The 23,248-nt window shown below is 41.3% G+C and overlaps 1 protein-coding gene across 1 annotated transcript; it reads right to left on the bottom strand.

Moving 5' to 3' along the window:
* Positions 1-37: 37 nt before the first annotated feature.
* kiz (kizuna centrosomal protein) lies at positions 38-22,785 on the bottom strand. Its single transcript, XM_041061594.1, has 15 exons — positions 22,639-22,785; positions 22,095-22,157; positions 21,385-21,547; positions 19,983-20,057; positions 18,051-18,660; positions 17,679-17,913; positions 14,709-14,828; positions 14,055-14,219; positions 12,755-12,905; positions 10,529-10,685; positions 9,985-10,047; positions 8,518-8,604; positions 7,962-8,031; positions 888-934; positions 38-343 (listed from the first exon to the last, which is right to left on the bottom strand). The coding sequence occupies exons 1-15, from the start codon at positions 22,710-22,712 to the stop codon at positions 240-242; spliced, it is 2,184 nt and encodes a 727-aa protein (XP_040917528.1). The 5' UTR covers positions 22,713-22,785; the 3' UTR covers positions 38-239.
* Positions 22,786-23,248: the final 463 nt, after the last annotated feature.

Below are 23,248 nucleotides of genomic sequence, written 5' to 3' on the forward strand. Positions count from 1 at the left end.
AGTTGTTCAGATAAAGAGACTGAAGCAGGGTTAACATCAGAGTGTTGGACAACTCTTCACATACTTTACTCAGCGTGAGAGCTGTCAACTTTATTTGTTTTTATGATACAGTGTGCATATGATTTACAATGCAGACCACTAAAATAATGGTCAGGGGGTGAATTACCGTGAGCCAAACTGCCCAAAATTTTGCAGCGATATAATGTAGTGTATTTAAAAAAATATCTCCGGGGGAAATATCAGTCATAGAAGTCATCAGTGTCATCGTTGTTTGTGTTGAAGGGTTGAGGACGTAAGGCTGCTTCAATCTCTGAGTTGCTGTCATCTGATTCCCCCCAGAAAGCTATAAAAAAAAAAAGGCACACAGGGAAAAAAAAGATTGCATTATAGTGTGTGTGTGTATATATATAGAGAGAGAGAGAGAGACACACACACACACACACACTGTATATATACCTTCATAACAAGGGCACACTCCTGGCTGTTCATCATTAGAATCAACAATGCTCTCTCAGGGTAGAATCTATGGCAGTTCATAAACTGCACAAAACATCCTTGGGCTTTTGTTTGAGGTTTGCTCAGTAATGTAAGAACACAGATTATTTTCAGTATTTATCAGAGGATTAGGTAGTGCTTACTGACAACATAAATCTAGGCTTTCAGGATTTGGCTTCAAGGTCATTTTTTTTTTTTTTACCATTTACACATTCTCAAAAGGCATAGCTGCATTTGAAATTTCATTAAATAGCTGATGTGAAGCCCAAAATTTACAATCATGTCATTCTTGTTAACACCTGAACCCTCTCTGTGGTGATCTGTTTGGTGTAATTACCCTTTTTTTTTTGACAGCATCTTAACACGCAATTCAAATGACTGTCAATACTCACCTTTTGACCGTACAGCAGAATGAGCCTTTGAGTTAGTCTTCTCTCTCCTGGAAACACAGAGACAATTAATAGCCCTGTAAAGTTACTAAGTTTGGTTTTCTTACCCACTACTTTAAAGCAAAAAGGGGAAAAGGCAGCTCATTGTTTTACATGGGTGTGAAATCAAACGCGGCACTAAAATTAAACTACTGGCTTCACCAGTTTCTGCAGGGTACACAAAAATAGCCAAACAGGTAATATACTACAACTCTATGGCAAAAATGGATTCATGGAAAACACTGTGAAGACACCCATTTCACTCTGGAAGGGGTGGGGGGGGGGGGGGGGGGGGGGGGGGGTTGCTGGCTAAGCTCAGACAGTACAGCAGAGGGAACTTCCTTGACTCCTGTTCTAATTGTGCCAAAGGACTTCCACAAGGCCGTCTTTATTCAAAAACAGTCCAAAGACAGGGTTGCCAGGTTCCCATAGCTCTGGTGATATCGCTATGTAAATGTGTGCCCTCCGAAAAGGCTTTGATCTACCTCAATGCATATGCAATAAGGCCCCCGTTCCACTTTTAAAGGCCTCCTCTTTAATTTACATCATCACAGAGCCTATTCAAAACCCCACAATATATCCTCATCATCTCCCAGGTTAGCATACATATCCATATGGCTCATTTGTTTGGACCTTCTATATCAGAGCTGCGCTGACGTTATTCTTCGAACGAAAAAAGAAAAAAAGATGCACAGTTCCAAGCAGATGAGCTCAAGCAAAAAACAGTCGTGTGGTGTGTTGCTCCCTATGCATCAAGTCAAACCCTTGACCTCTCTGATTGTCAGTCTCTCAATCACTCTCATCTCCTCATCTCTCCCTCAGCCAAGTCTTGGCACATGTGACTGTACATTGAGGATAAGGACCAAATTACTCTGGCTGCGTTCCAATTGCTATCTTCTAAACTATGTATTGCTGCTTTGCGCCACTCAAGGCAGAATGAGAGAAAAAAGGTGCACCTCCCATTCCAAACTGTGAGCAGATTGCTTTGTGCTATAAGCAATATACCATAGAGCCAATGTAATCATTAGAATATGACCTTTATAACCTTTATATTCATATGCTGATAGGACTTCCTACAGGACGTTTTGATGATTCTTGCATCTGTTCAGGCAGCACATTGAACCTCTGGCACTTACAATGCTAGAAAATCAAAGCAGAGGCTGATTAAGTAAAGCAGTATATAAGAAAAAAGAAAAAGTTAAAAAGCAAAGACACAAAGACAGTTCATCAACCTGTTTGACATATAAGGATGTTGTGTTTTGTTGAAACAGAGGTTATCATTTGCCAAAAATGTGTATCAAATCTTGTGAAAAACACACATTTTGGTGAATGGAGGGTAATGCAGACAGCAAATATCTTTCTGTGCAGCCTATTTTGAGTCCGAAATGATGGTAGATGGCTTGTAATATCTCCCTAGACTACGTTATGTTTAGGAACATCAAATGTGACCCTTTTCACTAGTTTCTGTAAATGTACCATCCATAGATGTGTATGGATGTTTTAGTGCTTTAATATACACTTAACATGCAAAAATTAGTTTTATATGTTCAGATATGACAATAATATTTTTTTCTGTCAAGGCTATAGTATAAAATTCAAAACATAATAACAGATTTTGGTACAGGCTAATAATGGATACTATGGAGAGGAATATATACATAAAGAATATATACAAAAATGCTATGCTGCATGCTATCCACATTCAGCTTTTTAAACTGAATAAGAGATAAAGTACAAACGCTGGAGCACAACTAAACCACAAGGACTAGTGCAACCATTTACAACTGTTAGGCAACAGATCTTAACCAGCCCCTGCAGCAGCAAAAATACAGCAATAATCTATACGATTACTTCCTCTCCTTTGCCACAATAATAGCTGTTATGGGGAGTAAATTGGGCTTTTCTTTTCTCCAACTTCCCCCCGGGATGGGAATGGTCTATCAGCTGTTCCACTTCAGTGAGGGACAGGACTGATTTCAAGACAGGGCTATTACCATAGAGAGCCCAGTCTGGATCTGACCCCACCAATCTAATATTCCGTTTCCATAAACATTATGCCAGTTCATCTTCTGCTGAGTTTCCCTTAATTGAGGCAATGATCTGAATATGTAAGACTGGGCTGGCCAGTGTTTTACAAGCTCTGGTAGACAGAGGTGAATGTAATGTGTAAAATGATGCAAATTACAGCTATTGTAATGTCCCCTTTTTTTCCAGTGCCTCGCTCAATCTCATTCTCTGGCCTTTGCAATTGTTTCATATTGTTGTTTATCTCGTGTTTTAACAGTTTTTGCGTCTGCTGCATAGTTGAATCCACAGCGACCTTTAAAATTGTATGAGTTTTATACACATTGCACAACTGGACCTCGGAAGAACGTGTTGAAAGAAAATATATTTTTAGTAAAGCTCCTGTATTTACATATTTTTGAAATCATTTTCAAATCAGGGTTTTTGTTACATGTTTTCAATCAGGTTTTAAAAATAAAGATAAAAATGTGCTGCATGCAGCGATATACAATGGGCAAAAACAAATTAAGATGATGAAATCAGGGACAGTCACGTGACTACATATCTCAGGCACAATGTACAAACAAAAGGAAAATATAGGTTCCATTGGTGTGGAATAGTGACACGGCAACCCAGAACAATTACTCAGCTTACTGAAATCCACAGTACTGTGATTTAAGGGACTATTCTCTATGCTTTTTAGAGTCAAAGAAAAAAACAGCACACAGCTTAAACCAACATACAGTACAAAATATTTTCATGTACTACAGTTAAAGCAGCACAGAAATAATGAAAAATACAAAGGCTGCAATCAAATATCTGAACTATGTTGTAGTTGTTTATTGACAAAAATATCCAATAGCACATGGACAAAAGTGTCTTCGTCCAGAACATAATGTCCTCTCAAACTGCAGGTTAAGGTAACTGCATGTGTAAGACTAGGATATGTTTCTTTGAGTCACTGAAGACAGATTTCACTTATAATCCTATAGTCACACTCGGGAATGTGAGGACTATGAGAGGAAATAATGCTTACCAAGCATTTAATACTGGCTTGCACACACCGATAGCTTGAAAACTGCTTTTATTTACCCTGGCTTTTTTTAAGCTCCTGCCACCCACACATAAATGCTAATAGCACAATAGCACTTTTGCGCAGCGGTGCTTGTCTAAAGGTAAAGGGAGACCCATCACCTCATCATTCCCATCAACTCCTACTCCCATCCCAGCTATGACCCCACAGAAACATTGTTTAGGCTCCGTTTAGATGTACTCTACCGGGCCTGAATGGTAGCAGGATATAGCCCTCAGTGGGGGCAAACAGTGAGAGGCAACTGTGAGTGCACTGTGAGTGGGCACTCTCTAACATGTGAGTGCTCTCTGCTGGCAATGAGTAAGTACTGCAACTCAGAGGAAGAGGCACTGGGCCAATGATTTCAACACAGCCTGCTCTCCCCCTGACTGGTGGCAGTCTAGTGGAGACAGCCAGTGCAAGGGATGGCTTAAGGACAAATCATTCAGCTCATGTTACATTATTTTTTTTGGTACATCATAACCTGTGTGAGGGTAAGTAAACCTTCGCTGACTTGTCCAGCACACACACATCAGAGTATCTAAAGAATGTGGAGAAAATACATACAAAAATAATATGATCAAGTAATCCAACAAAACATCGCCATAAACGACAACCCAATAAATTGCCATAGATGTCAAACCTTTAACATTTTATCCATCTTTTGCCTTTTTTTTTTTTTGCCTCTGTCAGTCTTGTAACAGCTGACAGCGATCACAACAAATGTATTTGAGGAAAGTGATTGAAGTCTGTTGGTTTTGCTATGCAGCCTTTGCATTGACCTGTAAATAAACCCTAAGGATAAATTAAATCAACATTAAAATGAGGAGAAAAAAAAATAAAGCACGTAAAGTGTCTGAAAGCCAACTTTAATGTTTTGATAGGGCAATCAGGGGTTCTTTGCTGATATCAGACAGCCAGTGTAGGACAGTGACCTCCTCTGGCTGGAGCCTCTAAATGCTGCCTTCCTCTACAGGCACTGCCTTGTTTGACCGGTTTGAGTCTGGTTTTATTCTCTGGTCCTGAAGGAGAAGATCAGCTAATTTATTTGACAGTTAAAAAAAAAGAAAGAAAACACTCAGTATCTCGGTTATTGGCTGTTTTGAGAGGATACATTATCTAAAACAAACAACCACAGAGGTACACATTCAGTCCTGCCACATGCCTGATGGAGCAACTACTGCCAGAAGTGTCAAACTGCTATGTATTATATTGTCATTATGTGTGTTTTCCTTTATTCACTGGTGGATTTTTTATTTAGAACAGAAATTCTCTATCTTTCACTCCCTCTTTGTCCATTACTGTTTCTCTGTCTCCCTCTATCTCCTTCTCTCTCCTTCTACGTCCCCTCCCCTCCACTCCTTTCTCTCAGCTCATGTCCCTCTCACCCCTCCATCCCTCCTCCCAGTGAACTGTCAGAGATCTGCACACATTGCCTCCCCATGAGAGAGAGAGAGAGAGAGAGAGAGAGAGAGAGAGAGAGAGAGAGAGAGAGAGAGAGAGAGAGAGAGAGAGAGAGAGAGAGCTTCTGATTTTGACACTTTGAGTGATTTGAGGTCAAATGCTTGAGCACATCCTGTTGTCCAAGGCAAAGCTGTACACCACTAATTGTTGAGTCAAGGTTTTTGTCAAGCAGGCACTAGGCACAACAATCATCACACCGGCTGATGGCTGGAGGATTTTGTTTTGTGTGTGTGTGTGTGTGTGTGTGTCTGTGCACATGTGTTGAGGCATTTTTTAGGATCAAAAACAGGGGGGAAATAAAAAGGTATTAAAAAACCCAAAATAAAAATAAGAAAGGAGTGGTATCTGAAATGCCTACAGTAGAAAGGAGCACAATGATGCTTTGCACGAGAGGAAGCAGTGGCATGCACTCACATACAAAGGGGAACAAGTGGTCTTTACATGGAGTGCAGCTGCTTATTAAGACTCACTCCTTCGTGCATTATTCCTTTCATCCCCACTCAACCACAAAGTGATTTTACTTTGCCACTCACAAAGACAGCAAAAGATTTCTAATGGACAAATCCTTAATAAATGTTGCAGATCAGTCGCTTCCCCACGACTTATAATACAATAAACAGCACATTCTATAAAAGTATCTGACTGAAAAACACTGTGTGGGAGAGAGCAAGGAAGAGAGGGAGGGAGGAAAAAAAAAAGAATATGAAAGACCTCGATTCTCTCGAATGCCATAATAGTGAAATGAGCACATATAAATGTGTTAAGAGTATCTCTTTGCATCTTGTATAGACTGCATGTATTTAATCTGTAAAGCTTATTAAGGCTCTAGTCATTGCTATGCAAAGCAGCACCCAGTGCTTTTCTCTCGCTTTTCAGCCGAGTGCAGTGTTTGGCCAATAGGACTGGCCCCCCGCCTCTCATTCTGCATTCATAACATGCAACATTTGCACAATGTATCTCTCAAAGGCCCTGAATAGAAGGCCTTAATACTCATGTAAACAACTGCAAACCAATTACTTAATGAATCGGGCCCACACATAATGAGGAGCCTCACAAAGGGCTATAAATGCATTTTTTGCACCAAAGCCTCTGCTTTAAACTACAATCCCTCTGCTGTAGTCTAGGCTTAACTGGGAAATCATAATTATTGTCTAAGACAACAGAGAAGAAGCCATTTCTGTATTTTGAGTCCAGCTCCATCCTCCTTTTGATGTCACTCATCAGCTCGCTGACAAAATAAAGCAAATAATTAACAAGTTGGATTTTTTTTGAGGGGGTGGGGGGGGGGGGGCTGTTACAGGAAGAGGACAGAGAGGAAGCGGGGCAAAGAGACGGAGAAAGGGCAAGAGAGCGAGAGAGAGAGTGAGACACAGAGAGAAAGGAGAGAAGCAGGGCAAGAGCATGCTGCAGTGTTATGCTTCTTCTTAAGTGCAGGGCTTGCAGACCACTTGTGGTAGCAATAAAGCGCAAGAAGTGACTGTGGTAAGTGGAATGCTTAAATCTAAGCATCCAGGAGAAGCAGAGAAAAGACAGCAGAAATCGTATGACCAAAGTCTCATCTCTGCTCGCTGCATTCTCTGTTTCTGTCTAATTTCTTTGTTCTGCAAATTTTGTTTAATCACACATATTGCGGACTTCCCATGCACATTAATGACAGGGAGACAGGCACCATCTGAGAGGACCTGGGCCCGAAATTGGCTCATGTTTATTAAAGAGCGTGGTCACTGGGGCTGGCAGTGGCAGACATCAGCGGCTATGAGGACCACAATAGAGCCAGCCCATTAGGCCCTTCCCTGGGCTAATAGGCAGACTGGGAGTGCCTGCTTGCCAGGCCAGGGAGATACAGACTTCAGCCCTTGTGTCAGCGTGGTGCCCAGTAATCACATGAAATCAGAGAAGATTATTCCTCATAACGTTTACCCAGCCATTACTACAGCCCAAATGGGTTCGCAGTGAAGAGGTGCTCTGAGGACCCGACATGCAATTGCAGATTTGATGAAGTCGTGGTGATATTCAAATGTAACCGTGATGGTATTAGCTTCCACCAAGCTATTTATCATTAAATGTTCTTTTCCAAGCCACTTAGGGCTCTGATTTGAGCAGCCTAAATGTGTTTCAAGGGTGAAAAATCAAAGGACATTTGTCCTTGTCAACACTTGAGTCCCCTTCTTCCAAAACAGTTGTCCCTGATTTTCTTCTTGACATGATCTGTTTGCATTCTGACAACAAGGCTGAAGACAGCAAGATTATGACTCCAATTTATTTTTGTGGTAGCTGTTTTGCTTTTGATTTCTAAAACCTGGCTCAACCCAGCAAACAGTGAGTGAGAGGGGCTTTAGGGGCCTTTTGTCTTTGTAAGCGAGTTAATGGGTGGCGCCCCCTTGATCTTATGGAAATGAACAGGGAATTATGAGAGCAGCCATGCAAATGTACATCAACCACTTTGGTGTCTGGTGGCCCATTTCCTGTGGCCCGTTGAATAATAACAATGTTCTTACCGGGGGTAAGGGTCTTGATGTGAGGAGCGTTTGGCCCTCCCCAGGTCCTCTTCATGGCCATGATTTATTCCTTAAAAGAGCAAACAGCGCAAGATAAAACCATTTGGTGTGGACATCTCATCACTAGCTAATTAACAATGCATATTTATAAAGAAACTTATGGTAAGGATTATGGAAGACTGATGTTAGGGTCTCTTGATATCCACCCATCGTATTGGGAGAAGATATTTATGATATTTATATTTGTTTATGCATAATATTTTCCTCACAATCCATTAGGAATATGCCACCTCCAAATTCACCCAACAAACCGAAGCCTCTCATTGTTGAGATGCTGAGAATTTGGGGAACTGAAAATAAGGCTGCGAGCCAAAAAATGGTTAAGAAAACTTGGGCTAATAGCGTTGGGCTTTGGCTGTTATTTGGTGTACGTCTACATAAACAACACAAGTGGTCTTTCTGTTGTGATGTGCTATGAGAACATATACCAGTGCTGACCAATGGTTAGGCTCCAGCTGCTTGCTACTTGCCTGGTAGAATGGACTGCATCTCTTACCTGAGAGGCCATCCTCCTCCTCCTCTTCAGAACTCTGCAGCCTTTTCTGCATGGCTGATTGTTTAAGTAACTGATATTCTTTTGTCTCTGTTAGTGTACACACACACACACACACACACACACGCACACACACACACACACACACACACAAAGTCACTGTCAAATATTTGCTTAAAACCCAGGTTTCCAACTTTCAGAGGTTTCTGTGTTTGTTGAGACAACACGCTTCAGTAGCTAAGTCTTTTGGTCTCACTGCTGTACAGAGTGAGTGAAAACACCGTGCTCAATCAGCTAAGCTGTTGATTCAAGCCTACAGTATGTAGCAACAGTTTCCATGAGACAGCAATCAGCATCTCACATTATCTCAGCATCCCCTAGCAGGAAGGCAATGATTGATTTTCTGTTTTAAAAACACTCATAATTACTTTCCGGCACACTAAAGTAGGTATCATATTTGAGAGGAGCACAGAGACTGCGCTGGCAAAAATCAGCAGAGCAGAAGTACATAATAAATGGGCTGTTGTCTCAATGATGTGGTTAAAACACACACGGCAAATCAAAGGATGGAGCAAAATTGTGATCTTGTGTGACCAAGTCCTAACATTTTTAACTTGGTTTCAGAACAAAGACTGCTACTTTTAATCATTTTCTAAAAACCATGTAATGTTTGCAGTGGATGACAATCTGCAGTGTTATTCCACCCACAGCACTTCACACAGTCACGGCTTTTACATGTTGTCTAAAAAAAAAAAAAAACACCCCACTAGGTCTACAGACGCACATGTCTTGGCAATTACTATCAGTTCCAAGGTCATGGTATTTGATTGTGACATTGATGTCGCTCAGCACAGCAAAAGCTTTTGCTTGCAAAATCTTTAGTCATGTTGTTTTTTTTGTTTTTTTTTATAGCTGGTTATGGCTCTTTTGATTAAGTGCAGCGATTCGAAACTGGACTCATTTTGCTGGCTGTGCACCTTAGGGATGCGGACACATGAAACACCCGGTAGGAAATCTGATAGCCAAGGGTAATATAGGATTGCTTTACATTTCAGAGGTGCCGCTGAGGGATGGGCACACCAACTGCTTCCTGGATGCCTTCACATCTAGTATTTTTCAAGCCCAGCCTTGCCGGAGTATTGTTTAGAAGATAATGAGAAGCGATGACAGATCTCTTGCGCTTCCCACCCTGGTGTCCTGACAATTAAAGCAGCCGCATTATGCCGGGCCAGCGAATTATCAATTTTGCCAGAATGCCTCAGACCAGGCTGAAAACACGGCTAGTGTTTTCTCGGAGATAATTAGAGAGAACTAGCACAGCTCTTCAGGTGGGACTTTGACCCTGGATTCACCTTGATCATCCTGCCTCAGCCATTGCGTAAAAGAGCCCATTATTCACTGCAGTGGGAAGAAAACAAACCACAACATAAGGACAGTGTGAATGCTGGGGCACCAGCGATGCCTTTTTACCTCTAATAGGAACACTTTCCACAGGGCTTTCGTCCTGGCTGTCCTCTTCAGTACTTTGTAGTTCTGTAAGAAAGGGAAGCGCATAGTGAGAAGCAGTGGCAGGGAGGAAGGGAGTCGAGGGATAGAAATGGGAATGGGGGGTCTTTCTTTAGCTCTGAATAGAAGGCTGTATGAAAACTGGGCTGTGAGGGATTCATAAAAAAGCTCTATGGTGAAATTGATTTCTTTTATAAAAGGGAAGTTTTAGTTCTCTGCAGAGGTGGTTCGCAAGAAATAGCGGCAGTCTACATTTGTTCCTATTAATGGCCTTGTTACATATTACTGTGCAAAGACGGACTTAACTCAGTGTGGAATGTTTTGGAGGTTTGCGGGAATCTACAGGCAACTGTAATGAAACTGAACCATTAGCTGAAAGGAGAGATTCTGATTGTTAGAAAATGCAGCCTCCATCCCTCCATAACTAATTTAACCAAAACCCTGCATTCAAATACTGTTGTCTAATTAGAATTTTCCCATTGTACTCATTCTGATAATCCTCAGTTACCTTGAGTCCATTCCTTCTGTACCGGCCTGGCGGGCTTCACATCTCCGTCAACTAGTAGAGAAGGAGGACCATATGAAGAAGACAAGTCGTTCTCGTCCTCTTCTGAGGGGCACTCCTCACTGGACCGGGACAGAAGTGTCCTCAGCAGCACTTTGGCCTGCAAGCAGCACAAATTAAAACCACATTCTTAATTGTTCCCATTTTGTGAAGGAAGTGTCAAATTGAACTCTCGCCGATTAGGCAAGTCATTTACTTGGCCATGGCTGCTCGCACAGAGGTGCAGTTGTAGTGCGCGTTCAAACGCCAAGAGAAAATAACTTCAAATTCTCTCACTCGTTTAACCAAAAAATGATTATTTCGCACACTTTCGCTCCCGCTCTTCCTCTCAATCACACTTTTTTTTTTTTTTTTTAGCTCTCCCTCTCTTCTCATCCATGAGATTAGAGAAGCGCCTAAAGAATGCAATCACCCTGGCGTTAATGTGCAACACGTTCCAGATATCTCCCCTCTTGGCTGAGAGGATTGAGACAAACTGCTCTCTTCCTCCCTCTCCAGCTCATTTTTATCTCTGGGGAGATGAGGATACACAATTAAGAGGAGCTGTTCCGGGAGATGAGGAGCAGGGAGATGCCACACTCTGATTTCCTTTCTCTCCTTTTTCCCTCCCCCATATCAAATCCTGCCATCATCATCTCTCTTTTGTGATCAAAGACTGCCTCTCAGTCTCAGATGGCCATTTGCAACTTTTAATGAGCACTAATATGGAGGGGATGATCAGGAGGATTTTGACAGTGACAAACTTTAAGTGCATTGTAAGTTGTTATCAGTGGGTCGCAGTGAAGATTGACAATGTACACGCTTTCATTTTCTGAGAGGGGAAGAGACGCAAACACATGCCAATCTGAGCTTGCCACTTGGTATTTGATGCTGCTGAACAATAAAAACTGTCTTGATCCTTGTCCCCGATATCCATCTTTGTTCTTTTTTTAGATTTAGTCAAATGTACCGTGAGTTGAGGGCTCTTGCAGACCCACTGCATTTTAAATATCAATGAATGCAACTGTTAGCACTTGAATATTCAAAGGGCCTCTTTGAGTGTGTGCATGCGAGCTGCATGCTCCCATTTGTCGGAGTAGCCAGGCTGTGTGGCAAGACGTGAATGGAAATTTCTGTTTTCTCTTGTGTGTGGAGAGTAAGCTGTTGTATGAGAGGACAGAGAGGAGAGAGAGAGAGAGAGAGAGAGAGAGAGTGAGAGAGAGAAATAAAGGGAGAGACAGAGAAATCGAGAAAGAAATAGATGGAGTAGATGGAGTGAGAGTGAGAGAGATAAGGGGAGAGAAAGATTTTCACTCAGGCTTTTCCTGATGCACTTGGACACAATGATGTAGATGGCAGTACCTCTCTTCCTTTTGTCAGTTCATATTTTCAAGAGGCTCTACAGTCTCCCTCTTTGCCTCTCTCATTGCGTCGGGGACACTGGAGCAAGATCTCCAACCCACAAGAACCCCCACAAGATGAGTCCGCAAAAATTAATAACACAAAAACCAGAATGTATATATATGATCATTCCTGCACATGGAATGGTACATTTTTTGAAATAGTGGGATTCCTGACAAATCTCTCGACATCATCTTTGGACTCTAAGTGTGAATATTCAATGTACTTTCTTTCTTTGTTTAATTGAGCATGATCTGCACAAGGTCAATGAGTGGGAAATTCAAAATAATCCTGTCTGTTGTGGAGAAGGTCCAAATGGCTCTCTCATTCAATCGGACCGAGCTGATTGCTATACTTTTGGCTAATACCAAATTAAAAGCAAGTGTTTCTCAGATGAATACACCACATGAGATGAAAGAAGCCAAGCAGAGGCTGTAATTTGCGATTAGCGCATGGGTCAGGATTTCCCTTCTGTCTAGGTCAACGTGTGGAGCAATCTGATGAGTAGGCAGCCAGGGTTTGGTTTCAAACACCAGACACAAAGAGGGCACTCAGCACCAACTACAGCTCCCTTTAAAAAACATGCAACGAAACAACAAAAGAAATAAAAACACCGGCCTTTTTGGAAGGAAGAAAAAAGAAGCCATTTCTCTCCTGTAGTCATCTGTGTGTGTTAATGCCGGCTTGCTTTTGGGGCTGGGTGTCTGTCAGTACAAGTGTGTGACCTCCTATTTGCGTGTGTGTGAAAGAGTGCGTGCGTAGAGGCAGTGTGTGTGCCTCCGACGCTACCTGGTGGCTGTAGGTGGCATGGCGCTCGAGCAGCAGCGGCGTGAACAGCTGGACTAAGCGCTCAGTGGTGAGGACACGGCGCTCCTTGAGCAGAAGGGCGTGCTTGAACCAACGATCCCACAGCCGAGCGGCATCAGGAGGGAGGCTGGTGCTGTGGTGAGGGGTGGGAGTGGGATTGGTGTGAGAGAAAGAGGAGGCTTTCTTATTGAAAACGCAGCAGGACATCAAATAAATCATAATTACACCTCCTTGCAGGAAAACAGTCTTTGATTGTCAAGAAAATTTAGGAAACTGAGAAGTTTTACTAACTTCCATTATGTGAAGAAATACAATATATTTTAACTAATTTTTTCCCCATTCTCAAAAGGTTCCCCTTCTTGAAACACAAGATATGGATCATTAATGAATTCCAGTTAACACTGAATAGACAGTAACAGCAATACACAGGTATCTGCTGGTTGAAAACTGGATAAAAAGGTCAAAGATGCAAACAGGCATCTCCACAGGAAAGAGATGGACACTGTTTCTTTGGACTGACTGTATAGCAGGAAAGGTCTCATTGAAATCAATAGACTAGTGAAGCAAAGCATGGATTTGGCTCAGAGTACAACTACTCATTATCCAAAGGACTGGAAGTCACAGATAGGGCGTTTTAATTTACTCATGACATTCACCCATGCAGTGTTACCGCACGAGGTGACACCAAAGATGACCTTTACATTTGTGGACAAGGGAGACTGTATCGAATGGTAGCGTGCTGTATCTCAGGGACTGTTGAACTGCGTGCCCCCTCCCCCACTGTCTGGTTATAGAAGAAAAAAAAATGCACAGGCAGCTCTCCATTCTTCATCTGAAAAGGGGAATTCACCTTTACTATAGGTCTGTTCAATTCCTCTATGAAAAGAAGAGAAAGGTCTATTGAACTCTGTAGCTTTCAGAGTATTGATATTTGTACTCTGAATTACACCATTATAGCGCTATTCATTTAAAGGTGGTTGAAAATGTCATTGTCTACACAGAACACACACTATATTACACTATACAACACTATGTCACAGAGAATATTTTATTGTATTATATATTTTTTTCTTTTTTCCAACATCTCAGAAGTTGGAGTTTGTTACAAACATTATGTTACGCAAAGGAATTAAGTTAAAATCAACCTTACATGACAAGTGCAACTTTATACAAATGATCAAACCTCATAAAGCTGAAAAAAGCACACATAAATATAACAAAGGAAAAAACACGCCATCATCAGTGTTCGGTGTTGGATTCACGGAGAAACCAGGCTCCTTACCTTATTTCATTAGGCTCAGGGCTGGACTGGTGAGAACTCACTAGATCCTGTGGTAGCAGGCAGCCCTTTGCTGTGCTCCATGACAACCTCTGAAGCTCATGAAGGACGACTGCTCCGCATGCTTCAAGGTCCTCGTCATTCAAGCCCGCTCCACCGTTACAAAGGCTGCCCAATATATAGAGAACGGTCAGCTATTGCCATGGAGCCTTAGGACGTTTGCATAGATGGGGATAAATATATACTGGGTTTTGAAAGAGTGACAAAGCTTTCCTTTACAAGACAGTTATCCACACTTTACAACAAGAACTCCAATTATGGTAAATTAATCATGCTATGAAATATAAAAAGGCTTATGAAAATTAAGCCCAGTCTAATGAAACAAATTCTCCATCCTCAATCTCCCTGACTCCCAATAACAATTCAGCAGGGTGGTTACTATAACAATCCCATGTGTTTGAAAACCCCCTCAGAAACAAAGACGTGTGCATGTCGGTGATGACACTTCATCTAAAGTGAGAGCCCTTGGCAGAAGGATAATATGTTTTCCTCATCTGCACAAACTGCTCCATGGCTATTAAATAAATATGCAAGGCATTTAGTTTCGACAGGGAGAGATAAGATTGCAAAGTCTGAAGAAAGACAGCAAGAGTATACCTGATAAGTCTATTGAGTTGTCTTCCATCAATTGAAGAATCCCCATACACGCTGGTCCATTCACCCTGGAGTCGTCCTTCGATGCTGTCTAGCAGATTAAAGAGTCCTTCCTGGGAGAGACTAAAAAAACATTACCCATTAATGTGGTGAAAGGAAATAAAAATGGAGGAGGTCATGTGATCGATAGGCTCGTTATTTGTGGGGGGAAAAAAAAGAAATCAGTGATCTATTTTTCCAGACAATTTCTTTGACATACTCAAGGACTGCTGGAGGAATCTGATGAAAATACAAGCCCCCCTATACAGGACCTTAACAAGTTCAAATGAATGTAATCACAAGTTGTATGGGGAAACCTGGCATTCAAAACTAGTTTGTAGAATTAGCTGCTAGAGTAAAACTTCAAATCAAGCTACTTGTAGTTAAATGGAAAATTAAACTTAATATGCAATAATATTATTAAATAAAATCTCTGTACCATTAACACATTACCACTCACGCTCAAAAGTGTAAGGAAAAGGGTACCAAAAAAAAGGGGGCCTCTTGATGATTTCTTTTGGTGAGCGATTTACACTTTAATCTGGTCCTGTGTGAGGCTGCAAAATGAGAAATGGATGTCTAATGCATGTGGATATTGGGAATCCATCTCTTTCTTGAGCATTAAGCTCTGGGTGGCCCTCATTGAATTCTCCCAGAAAACCCCAAGCCGAGAGATCCTGAGCCCCCCTAACATAAAAGGGGCCAAAAAGAATTTATGACAATCTGTAATGGGCTCCTGGGTTAGGGGTCAGCAAACAATTGCTCCCTCTATTTTGCAGGTTGTTTCCTGGTAACATCCTGATTAAGCTAGCTTGAATTATATCCATGACATTCTGTAGTGTGCAATCCGTCTATGCTAAGTCCTCTTCAGTGTGGCTGAAGTAGCATAGGCAAAAGCTGTCTTTTTTTTTTTTTCTCTCTCTCCCTTATCGTCAGCGTGGGCCTTGAAATAGTCATCTTTCTCTTTCCACTTTATTTGTCAATGCTCTTCAAAAAGAGACCTTTAGAGAGGGAGAAAGTGAATTAGTTGTGTTTTTCTGCAAACCTCTCTCTCTCTCATTGTATTGTTGCCAGCTTTCATGTCAAGGTCTCCAACCTCACTTTAGATGCTGCTGTTGTCCGCATGTCGACATCATCAGGAGCGCATTGTTAGCTAGGAGGAAGAGGTCAGCCTCTCTGCAGCGATATTGCTCTACAGTGTACAGTACCGACTCCGGGGTGATCTACCACACGGAATGGCCTCACCGTTGAGTGATTGGTGTCAGGGGAATCTTGCCGTGCTGGCAAAGACAGCAAATATAACACACAAAGGAATGGAAAAATAGACCACAAGTAATACCAACACACTGAGCGCAGCTATTTCAAGACTTGCACTGGATTTTTAAGAACCCAGCTGTCCCTAATCGAGCAGAACCATCATGCAGTTCAGGGACGACAAATTTAAGAGGAGGACACAGTGAGGCCATTATGACGATCCCTGAAGAAGACACCTGAAGGATATTTCAGTCGTATACTCTCAGTCGCCCCAGCCATGCTGGAGGAGAAATATAATGGGATAATCTAATGAATTGCCCAGGCTTGTGTTTTCTGACTGTGAATGGAGGGGGCGATATAAAATGTAACCTTAAGAGAGAGAGAGAGAGAGAGAGAGCGAGAGAGAGAGAGAGAGAGAGAGAGAGAGCGAGAGAGAGAGAGCGAGAGAGAGAGAGAGAGAGAGAGAGAGAGAGAGAGAGAGGATAGAGGCTGGATGCTCTTGGAACTTTACATCAAAGCCTCTGGTTTTCTCCTCATGCACAGAAGCCCTCTGTGTTAACAATGAGAGCCGCAGCCCCCACCATCGTTTCCCCAGCACAGGCTAACTGCAGTTATTCCTGAGGTCACAATATAAACAGTATACTAGACCACACAGTCATGCACAAGCAAACGGGGTACCCTGACAGAGAGAATATAAAATCCCTCACACTACTTTTGATACATACAGAGATCAAACAGATTTTCAAAATAAAGCATTTGACACTAGATAATCATCTGAAAAGTTATTTGTATTTGTAGTTACAGAAAACAATGTGTTTTTATTGACTGTGTCATTACCACATGTGCAACAGGGTGCTTAATCGAAAAAAATAAAGCATATAATACTAAACAAGCACAATATGTATAACCATAGGACAGAAATAATACAAAACATCAACAATGGGGGGGTTCCCTGAGAATATGGTAAAAAAAAAAAATACACAAAAAAATAAAATTTTCTCCTTCTTTTTCAAGAGTATGAGAGGTCCTGGTCATATAATACTATATATTGTAAGGAAACTGCAGGAGGCTTTGGGAGCAAACATTCACGTGGGATTTTCTATGGCTCTAACCCCATCCAAAATGATCCTTCAACTCAGAGGCCATCATCACGCTAAGGATTTGTGGCTGTAAGTGCTGTCCACATGCCCACCCTCCAGAACACTCTATGGTGCCACAAATTTCCTCCTCCACTGGGGACTTCCTGAGGTCTCTCAAGCAGAAAATTGCTCTGTTACAGCATTATCTTGGATTATGGCAATATTGTTGGTGACAGGTCCTGAGCTCTCCCTATAAGATGCATCACTGCCACCACCGCAGCTGCCGCTGAGCTACAGAGAGCAGGGTGGCATGGACCGTGACTCCCACAATCCTCTCTGTCAGCCTCAGATGTGATGGTGGAAAGGAGGACCGTGCTGTGTCTTCGCCTGCTCCAATCATTAACAGCCCTCCGTGGTTCAGCATGGCCATGCAGAACATTCTCCTTTCCTAGCTTGCTTGGTCTTAAATTTTGGGAGGTTAAAAAACACTGGCACATTTTAACAAGAGTATGTGCCATAAAACAATCAAAATGTTAGTGTTTCTCTCGACTGAGTCACCTTGAAAATTCCAGACAAAGTACAGAAGTCAGACATACTATACCTTTCCAAGGTCACTGCTGGAGATGTGTTCTTGGACCCGTCAGAGCGGAGGGATGATTCTGGACTGTGCTGATTGTGATCATCACTCCCTCCAGAAGTGACACTCCTCTGACGTTCCTCTCCCTCTGGTAGATCGTCCTCCAGCTCAGATTGTGTCAACGAAATGGACAGGTCACTAGCACTGGTCTCTGACAACTGCACATCAGAACTTGGGGTGCTGACACTTTCACGTCTACCTGAACGCAAACACAGCGCAAAGGATCATATTATTTTAAATCTTCAAAAGAACAAAATTAAGAGCTTACAACTTTGAGTCTCAGGAAATACACAAAAAAATATTACAAGGGAATAAGCAAGGAATAACATTTAAAACCTGGTGTATCTTGAGCTTCTGTTCCAAAAGTGGTTTCAGGCATCAAATGGCTGAGATCTCTCCCTCCAGCTTCCATAATGGGTGGCTGATGAGCCACCTCTTGGGAGGTTGTGTGTTCTGCAGGGGAATTCGTAGCCCTCACAGGGCCTCCGCTGCTGGGCGATGGATTCTTCTCAGGCCCCGTCAAGGTCACCAGGGGTGAAGCTTCCTGTTCATTATCACCTTCAGAAGGCACATTGCCAGCTGCGCCCGTTAAGGCACAAACAGACGGGAGCACCCCCACCATTCTTTCATGTTTGTCACTCAAATTACAGCCGTCAGGGGAATCGTTTGAGTCTGAAATGTCATCTGATAAATGTGCTCGGTTGCTGGTGGCATCCTCTCCGCCAACTCTGAAGTCCTTCAAAAGGCCACTCGGTAGACGTTCGCAGGAGTGCATGCTGCGATTGGGTGAACGATGCAATGCTTGGTGTGAGTGTACACTTGTGGAGCCAGCTTCAGCGTCAGACCCTCTGGAGGTCTCGTGGTCCATAAAAATTTCTGCCGGTGAAAAATTCTTAGCAGGATGAGAGATGGAGCCATCCTGGTGCTCTCTATGCCCAGCTTTAATCTATAAATGTGAAAAACAAAATCTATGAAAATCTGTGTTCATTTCTAACTAAAGACTGAACTTTCAATTACATTTTTCTAGACTAAAACAATTCTTATAATTTTTTTTCTAAATTTCTTGCTTAGGTTAAATAAAGAAAGAACTTCAACTCAAGTATATTAATTATCCACTTTACAATTTTGAATAAGTATAGCTTATTTGAGCCAAGGTCAGAATTCTTTTCACAACATCTTTCAGAAGAATGTCTCAGGATCAATGTTTTAACTTTTAATCTTATTAGAAATCCTTTAGACAAGTTTTGATTCATGTCTGCAATGTCACCAAGGGGGGGGGGGGAGAGAAGCAAAAAAGCCTCCCTCCAAACATAATAACAAAAAGCATGGCTTCTGTTTCTTTTCTGATAAGCGTCTTAAATACCAAACAGTTAGCTGCTTAATAACATTCAGTGTAAACCATGCAGCCTGCCCAGCAGATCCACAAAGTAGGTAAAAAAAAAAAGAGGAAAAGTTAATTTCTTGGCTGAGTGATTCCATCGGTAGCTGCAGGGCAAAGTAGAAAGTGTTTCACTAAAGTAGCAATTGATTCTTCTATCAATCTGCGGCACGCGTGTGCTCTTCCAAGGAATGTATTAAATATGAAAATCATATCCCGTTATCATCTGTCTCCAGCTTTCAGCCCGGTAAGCTTCCCTTAATGAATGCTGCAGCCTGAGGGACATGCACACTGCAAGCCAATGGCTTGTATGCATAATGGAGTGACGGTACCATTTTGCTCATTACAATATCGACAGGCTGAGGGGGGTTTTGCACACAGTTACAAGTGACTGCTCTAGACAGCATGCTCCAAGTTATTATGAGATGTCTTAGACATTTCATCTAAAAGAGCTTTAACTGCTTTAAGTGAAGGGAGAAAGCAGCTATGGGCTTGAACTACACCGCTTGTACAGATGCACCAGCTAGGATTAGACACCTGTGCTATTACAGATACACAGTTTAAATGTAGACTCCTCTACAGACTTACCAGGCATAATGTCTACTTTCCTTTGTTATTCTAAACCTGAAAACACAGCTTGATAGAACTGAGATTTGCATAAACCTTGTAAACATTTCAAAAAAGAAGGATCCAACATAAAAAAAAGCAAGTACCATTTTTCCAGCATACAAAAAAGATGTGTAAGAATGCACACACAATACATAACAAAATATGTGGCATGTAAAATACATGCTTATGTGTTTTTTACAATTATATTACTTCCAAAAACCAATAATATTGTTATTACTACACTGGAAGTATACATTTTTTGATACAAATATTAGAATTACCTTTGCTGCTTCAAACTCTTTCTCCTTTTTCTTTCTTACTTCCATAAATTTGGAAATCTTTTTGAAAAACTCAGCCTGTAAGAGATGTAAAGACAGAATGATACATAGACATAGATAGACAGACAGATCATCTGCTTTGCATACTGATATAATACTGTAAAAAAAAAAAAATCACAAAATTACACAAAGATGTTAGTCATATTTGTGGCAGGTAAACTGACACTGCATGCCAACACTGTTTGTTATAATGCTGTCATAGTGCTGTTGAGTTCTGTATCTGTATGCTATAAAAAGCAGAGGGTATGACAGCAAAAGTGACAACGTCATGCATCAGTCAATCACAGCGTGTTTTCCAAAGTGGGTGTCTTCTGTGTAGCTGCTGACCCCCCGTAACATTTCATCTGACCAGCCAGACAAACTGCCTTAATCCCAGCTCCTATTAAAAAAAAAAAAACCTAATGGTCTTGTTGGGCACTCAGATTAGCTCAACCATCGGCTTCATCAAAACAACAGCAGTTTACAGAGGCAGACCTTTTAGTAAAAAGTCCTTTTTACTAGAGAGTTTCTGCCTTTGAATGTCTTGCACAACCAATACTAACAAAGATTAGATTAAAATTGTTATATAAATGTATGCACCTCAGCATATGTATGTGTAACTTCACTTTACTCACCGGCTTTATGAGAACTGATGCTTTTCATTGCACTCAAAACATCAGAGTTAAACCACAAAAAAATCAGGGAGACTTTATAAAATGGAAACAAAGGGCAGCGGGACAACCAAAATAACAACAAACATGTAGGACTCATAAAGCATCAAGAGGAAATAAAGCAACTGCTTGAGGGGAGAGAATGACTAAACCTCTGGAGCACTTCAGAGTCTCTATATTGGGCAATTAACTCAGCGAGTCATAATTAGCCAATTTTGTTAATTTGATATTAAGCTGTCAAGCACTGTCGTTGAGTTTTAAGTGATAATCTGACTGGCTCATTGTTTTCTCCCTCGTTCATTTGCTTGTCGTGATAAATTGCATAGTCTGAGTGTTTACTATTGTCACATCAAGCAATTACAAGCAAATATTTCTACTCTGTCAAAATTACAACACAGCATTAAGGCAAATGTGCTTGAACATGCTGCATTAGTAAACACACATTCCTTGTGGAAAAATCTGTCATATTGTGGGTGTCTGAGTTTGTCGTTCTTGCTCTAAAGTCACAGCACATCTAATAACACACAGCATTCAAACATGAATGAATGATTATTAAATTTCATTAAACATTTTAGAAAAAAAAAGCAGAAGTCTAAACCTGGATTAACCCAGGTGGGGGGTTGTTCGTCTTGCTTTTAATATAACTCCATAATGAGAAAAACTACTCCGCAGAAGAAATGAAATTGTCTGTATACCTTTTGTTGTTGCATGGGGCCACGGTCAGGATGATATTCCTTCATGCTAATTTCTATGCACTCCACCTCTCTCTGAAGCTCAAGGTTTCTCATTTTCGCTCGTGCTTCCCTGTCAGAGATTTCCTTGAGATAACTGCGCAGTTTGGAACACTTTATCTGTGAGCTGAAGGCAGAGGAGAACTATTATTCAAAAGAAATATTATCTAAGAGCATTGTCAAAAAATAAGAGCTTGACTTTTCACAAGAAAAGGTTAAGCACAATGTGTTTTAAATTTAAATCTAATTCTCAGCTCTCATATCAAGCTAAGCTTTGCTGTTTTGACCTGGCATGTTAATATTTATGAGAATCAATTTATGATGAAAACAAGACTGTTGTGCTTGTATCCAAAGAGGCTCTGTGCCTGTAACACACTTGAGTACAACAGTGACATTATAATGGAATTAACTATTTCATATTAACACAAATACTTTTTTTTTTTACAAACATCAGAATGCATTAAAGTAGTATAAAGTATATACAGTAGGCCTATTAGTACTTACTACATATATATTATTATTTTCAAAACTAATTTCATTTGAAACACTGAGTTGTGTACAGTGAGGACTGCCTAATTAAAACCTCATATACTTAAGATACCAGATTAATATGAAAGTCAGTGGACATGAACAAGGTACACTCTTTCTGATACACAGTAATCTGCATAACTTACATTCTTTTATCAGATCTGGAGTAAGCAAACAGTTCCCTTTCCAGCTCCAGCCTCCGTCTCTCACTGCACAGACAAGTGATAGAAACTGTCACTCACACACTACTGAAACATCACTATGCTGCTTATAGGCGATGTTCACGGTGCTATCTATTTACGCTTTAATACACTGTAATGCGTATACTAATTATGAATGCGCTCTACGAACTAGGTACACACCAAAAAAAGCATTAGTTTCATGGGAACTTTGGCTTATCCGCTGATGCTAACGTCTCCTAATTACGTCGGGTTAGCTTTCCATTCATTTACATGCAAGAACCACCACATTATGTTACAGTTGTTAGTTAAAGTTAGCGTCCGAGTTATTTAGGCTAATGAGCCAGCTAGCTTTACGGTTTCGCTGTTTACCCCGACCTGGCTGGTTAGCTAAGTAGCTAGCCTTATATCCAAGCGGCAGCAGGAGGCAACCTGGCGGCAGCGATGACAACCCGAGCCCGCGGTCACCACCGGGCCGTGTTCGCACCAACAAAAATCATGGAAACCTCACCTTCTGTGCATGCTTTGCTGAGTCGATGTTATCTTTTCATAATATTGGTCGTCGCTGCGAGTAATGCTTGCCATTTTAGCTCGCTTTGGCGCTGCAGCAGCAACGAAAAGAAGAGGGAAGGGGGGAGGAAGAGGAGGAGGAGGGTGGCTGGTGTTTATGTTGGTTACCATGAACACCGTTTCCCAGAAATCCTTGCACATAAACACAGAGAGCACGTGGTGCGAGCGTGGACACGAGCCCTTCTCAGTGTTCCGCCGTACCATAGACCTGTATGGTTCCGTACATGGTAAAATGGTGATTTTTACAACAAAATGGTCCTGCTGTTACGGGTAAGGAAAACTGTAGTGTTTTTTTTTTTTTTCAACCAACACTAATATTTACAGTACAGTACAGTACACTAATATTAACAGAGCCCCATACTTCCTCCCACCTTTTTTAACAAGCTAAAACAAGCTAGAAAGTCTTACATACCGGTGCTTAAACGTCATTCCTTATTATTTTTGAAATATTACAAAAATAGAAACCGTATAGAGTGTATAATGAAGTGAGATACAGTGGACTTCATAGTTCAGAAAACCTCACCATTTGCTGACAAAAAAAAAAAAAATCC

This window comes from Toxotes jaculatrix, chromosome 17 (genome assembly GCF_017976425.1).
Source record: "Toxotes jaculatrix isolate fToxJac2 chromosome 17, fToxJac2.pri, whole genome shotgun sequence".
NCBI classification, from domain to species: domain Eukaryota; kingdom Metazoa; phylum Chordata; class Actinopteri; family Toxotidae; genus Toxotes; species Toxotes jaculatrix.

What these genes read in the sequence shown, in the direction of transcription:
- kiz (XM_041061594.1), bottom strand. Translation starts at nt 22,712, where the DNA reads ATGGCAAGCATTACTCGCAGCGACGACCAATATTATGAAAAGATAACA. An exon ending in AGAAGCTCAAGATACACCAG is followed by an intron (nt 17,914 to 18,050) that starts GTTTTAAATGTT and finishes GTTTGCGTTCAG; the next exon opens with GTAGACGTGAAAGTGTCAGC. An exon ending in ACAGAAGGAATGGACTCAAG is followed by an intron (nt 10,048 to 10,528) that starts GTAACTGAGGAT and finishes CCTTTCTTACAG; the next exon opens with AACTACAAAGTACTGAAGAG.